Genomic DNA, 4,275 nt, shown 5'->3' on the forward strand with positions numbered 1-4,275 from the left:
TTTATTTTAGCGAAAAAACGCTCGAAGAATTTAACATATATAACAATTATTGTGTTTTTCGAGCGTATTTTGAGGTTTTAGATATTTGGATTTAGATATTAGGGTTTAGAAATTTAGGGTTTAGGGTTTAGATTTAGAATATAGATTGAGATTTTAACACGAACGGTTTAGAGTTTAGGGTTTAGGGTTTGGAGTTTTGGGTTTAGGGACTAAATCCAAAACACTAAATCCGAAACCCTAAACTCTAAATCGGGCTAAATTTTGACAAAAAGTACTTCACAAAACATGAAAAAAGGTTAACATTCTTCCCGATCAATATTATCTTGAATGTTATTTTTTTCGATCGTTTTTCCGCCTAAATAATAACATTCATCACGAAGTGTCTTTTTTAAATGTTCATATTTTCGTGTGATCTTGATACCTGGAAAACAAATTCCAAAAAAACGAAGAATTTTTTTTTTTTTTTTTGCTTCCTCCCGCTTCCCCCCGATTGGTTGCTTTCCCATTAATACATGTTAGGCGATGGGTTAATAACCTAAGAAGGTGGGTTAACCCATCACTTCCTTCAGGCAGACTTTCATGGCTAAATGTTTTTGGTGTCCTGGTAAATTGCTGGTGTGAAAACACATTCATGAAAATCGGGTCTTGTTGGGGTATGGTGTTACATATGGAGAATTGCAAACTTGGTGGAGATCAAAATCTCATTCACGGGAGGGTTCTTGTTAAATTAAACTCATCAGATGTTCGTTTGATCAATGATACGATTATGGTGTGTTATGATAATAAGGTTTTATGCGTTATTGTTATAAAAGGGTTAGATGATATTGTTATGAACGATTTAGATGAGGATGCTGCGACTGAACATAATAGTAGCAATTCAATCGAATAGGATATGGATGATGATGATGATGATTTATTAATTTGCTCGGATGATGAACATTCTCCGACCAAATCTCCGGGAAAATTTCCGGGCAAATCATCGGAAAGTAGTCAATGTTCTATAATGATGGAAACTGAAACGTTAGATAGTCACGTATCCAAGAATTGTGTGAAGTCCGAAAAGCATAATGATGGGGGAAATCTTTTCGAGGGTGATACATTGGATGGAGCAGTAAATGATGACGCGACTGGGGCCCAAGAAAATAGGGTTTCTGATCAGGTTCCTAGGGAGGTCAACTCATTTAACGTTACTGGGCTAGTTAACTCAATTAACGTTACTGGGCTTGATAAACCATTCGGGCCAAACGATGAAAATAACAATCACAGCTCTCATTCGGATGGGCCTAATGAGTTTAATGAACTAAATGATCCTAATGATTCTATAAATGGCGTTGGGCCAAATGTTATGTCTTCTACTCCTATTTCTGTTGGGCCTATGTACAACAACGAGGATGATGGGCCTCCATTAACGCAAAATGCTGGTAATGAATATATTATTGATAATATTACTGAGAAGGTTAAATCGTTTGTAAAATTGATTTGGGATATCCCCAAATGTTTGAATAGGGCAAGAATTACAAGGGGAATCGTCAGACTCTTCTTCCATTGATACATGGAAATGAATTCGAAAGTGGAACAAATCCTCAAGGTATTTAAAAGCTAAGGAATTGGCTAGAAGAAATTCTATAAGAATTAACAATGGTTTCGATTGGAATTAAAAGGACCCATGAATCTTCGATTGAGGATATTCTGGGATGCAAAGCAAGAAAGAAGGCGACTGCTGTTGATGAATCACAAAAAAAATCGGAAGAAAGTGTCAATCTTTGTGATTTTACCAAGCTACTTGGCTTTGTGGATGGCGTATAAAAGGTATCCCTATTACAGTCGTGATATTGTATGGGTATATTAATTCTTGTCCAATGAAGATCATTTCTGTTAATATTTGAGGTTTTAACAAAGATGGTAAAGTGTCGTGGTTCAAAGAGCTTATTGCAAAATCTAAACCGGTTGTAGCGTTCATTCAAGAGACTAAATGTATTAGGGTTAATGATAATTGGGTTGAAAGGTTATGGGGTGCGAATAATCACGGGTATGTTGTCAAACCTCCAGTGGGCAGATCGGGTGGAATGATGTCAATCTAGGGCACAAGTGTCTTTTCAGTTGATCGTGCTTTTGAAGGCGAGTTTTACATTGCTATAAAAGGTAATTTGGTAGGTTCGAATGAAAGTATTATGTTGGTTAACGTTTACGGCCCTCATGGAGATTCAAAAAAGAGACGATTTTGGGAAGAGCTTGAAAATCTTATGAAAGTTAACAATGATATTTGGGTTTTGGGGGGTGATTTCAATGAGATTAGAAAAGGTAAAGAGAGACAAAACTCGTAGTATATTACTTTGTTCGATAACTTCATTAATAATAACGGCCTAGTCGATATTCCTCTAGTGGGGAAGAGGTTTACCTGAATTAGTGATGATGGGGTTCAATTTAGCAAATTAGATCACTTTCTTGTATCTAACTCCTTTTTGCAGATTTGGGAAAACCCTTCGGTTATATCACTCGATAGGAAGCTCTCTGACCATTCGCCACTTTTGCTTAAGAACGGGCAGGAGGAATTTGGCCCGAAACCGGTTATGATTTTTGATGTGTGGCTAAATGATAAAGGTGCGGAAGAGATTGTGGTTAATGCATGGAATAAACCGGTCAAAGCAAAAAAGCTAGACACAATTTTTCGGTTGAAACTTAAAAATGTCAAAAATAGTTTGAAGGAGTGGAGTAAGACGACGTATGGGAGATTTAATGAAGACATTCATGAGTTAGGGGATAAGTGCATGGCATGGGAATTTGAAGCTGAATACAGAACTCTTAGTGATCACGAAAGGAAAGAATGGTTGGATGATCGAGGGAATTGGTTGAAAAAAGATCAAGAAAAAAGGTGTATGCTTCGACAAAAAATAAGATTAAAATGGGCATGCGAAGGTGATGAGAATACAGAATATTTTCACTCTATGATTAAGAGAAGAAATAGCAAAAATAACATTCGGGGTCTATATATAAATGGGTCATGGTGTGAATGTCCGAAGGAGATTAAGAAGGAAGTACATCGATATTTCAAAGCTTTCTATGAGGATACGAGGACGTGTAACTTGTCTTTTGCAGGTTTCGAAACCGAGAAAATCACGGATGATGATGCTTCGATGCTTGAAGCTCCCTTTAAGAAGGAGGAGGTTTGGAATGCCATTCGGGATTGCGGCTCATCAAAAGCACCCGGTCCGGACGGTATAAATTTCCTTTTTTATAAAAAATTCTGGTGGTTAATTAAAGGTGATTTAATGAATGCTCTTAATCGGTTTTGGGAGGATTGTGATATTTCACCGGGTTGTAATGCCTCGTTTATAACACTTATCCTGAAAAAAAAAACCCGATTTGTTTAAAACATTATCGGCCAATAAGCCTCATCGGTAGTTACTATAAGATAATTGCAAAAGTGTTATCAATTAGGCTCCGGAAAGTTATAAGTAAAATTGTGGTTAAGGGGCGGTCTATATTGGATAGCATACTTGGTGGTAATGAACTAGTTGAAGATGTTAAGAGAAGAAAAGCTAAATGTTGTGTTTAAAGCGGACATTGAAAAAGCTTTTGTTAGTATAAATTGGAAGTTTTTGTTGGATATTATGAGTAACATGGGGTTTGGGGTGAAATGGAGAAAATGGATGAGTACATGTTTCCGGCGGTTTCAATCTCGGTGTTAGTAAATGAGTCGCCTACTCTAGAATTTAATCTTGAAAGAGGCATAAGACAAGGCGATCTGTTATCCCCGTACTTATTTATTATTGCAAGCGAAGGTCTGAATTTGATTGCGAATATCGCTATTAGGGATGGTCTTTTAAGAGGAGTAGACATAGATATCAATAAAGTTAATGTCTCCTATTTGCAATTCCCGGATGATACGATCTTTTTTGGGGAGTAGGGACGTAAAAATATAAAAAAATATTCTAAAGACCCTTACTTGTTTCGAAAATATGTCGGGTTTGAAAGTTAACATGTCTAAGAATTCATTATATGGTATTGGTGTTTCTTTTAATGATGTCAAAAAGATGGCGAAGGAAATTGGGGGTAGCGCTATTAAATTGCCTTTAATTAATTAGGCATGCCTGTTGGTCATAACATGAGACGAAAAGAAGCATGGGATTTGGTGATCGAGAAAGTAAAAAAAAGATTATCGGATTGGAAAGCTAGAACGATGTCTTTCGGTGGAAGGTTAACCCTTATTAAATCGGTTCTTAGTAGTTTACCCCTTTACTACTTCTCATTGTTTCGTGCACCCGCCAATGTCAT

At 36.7% G+C, this 4,275-nt stretch overlaps 1 protein-coding gene across 1 annotated transcript; it reads left to right on the forward strand.

Annotated features, from left to right (window-relative positions):
* Positions 1 to 1,638: 1,638 nt before the first annotated feature.
* Positions 1,639 to 3,556, forward strand: LOC139874617 (uncharacterized). The gene is made up of 4 exons (XM_071862024.1): positions 1,639 to 1,800; positions 2,469 to 3,216; positions 3,262 to 3,328; positions 3,439 to 3,556. Exons 1-4 carry the CDS (start codon positions 1,639 to 1,641, stop codon positions 3,554 to 3,556), a joined length of 1,095 nt encoding a protein of 364 aa, XP_071718125.1.
* Positions 3,557 to 4,275: the final 719 nt, after the last annotated feature.

The sequence above is a fragment of the Rutidosis leptorrhynchoides genome, chromosome 11, assembly GCF_046630445.1.
Source record: "Rutidosis leptorrhynchoides isolate AG116_Rl617_1_P2 chromosome 11, CSIRO_AGI_Rlap_v1, whole genome shotgun sequence".
NCBI lineage: Eukaryota > Viridiplantae > Streptophyta > Magnoliopsida > Asterales > Asteraceae > Rutidosis > Rutidosis leptorrhynchoides.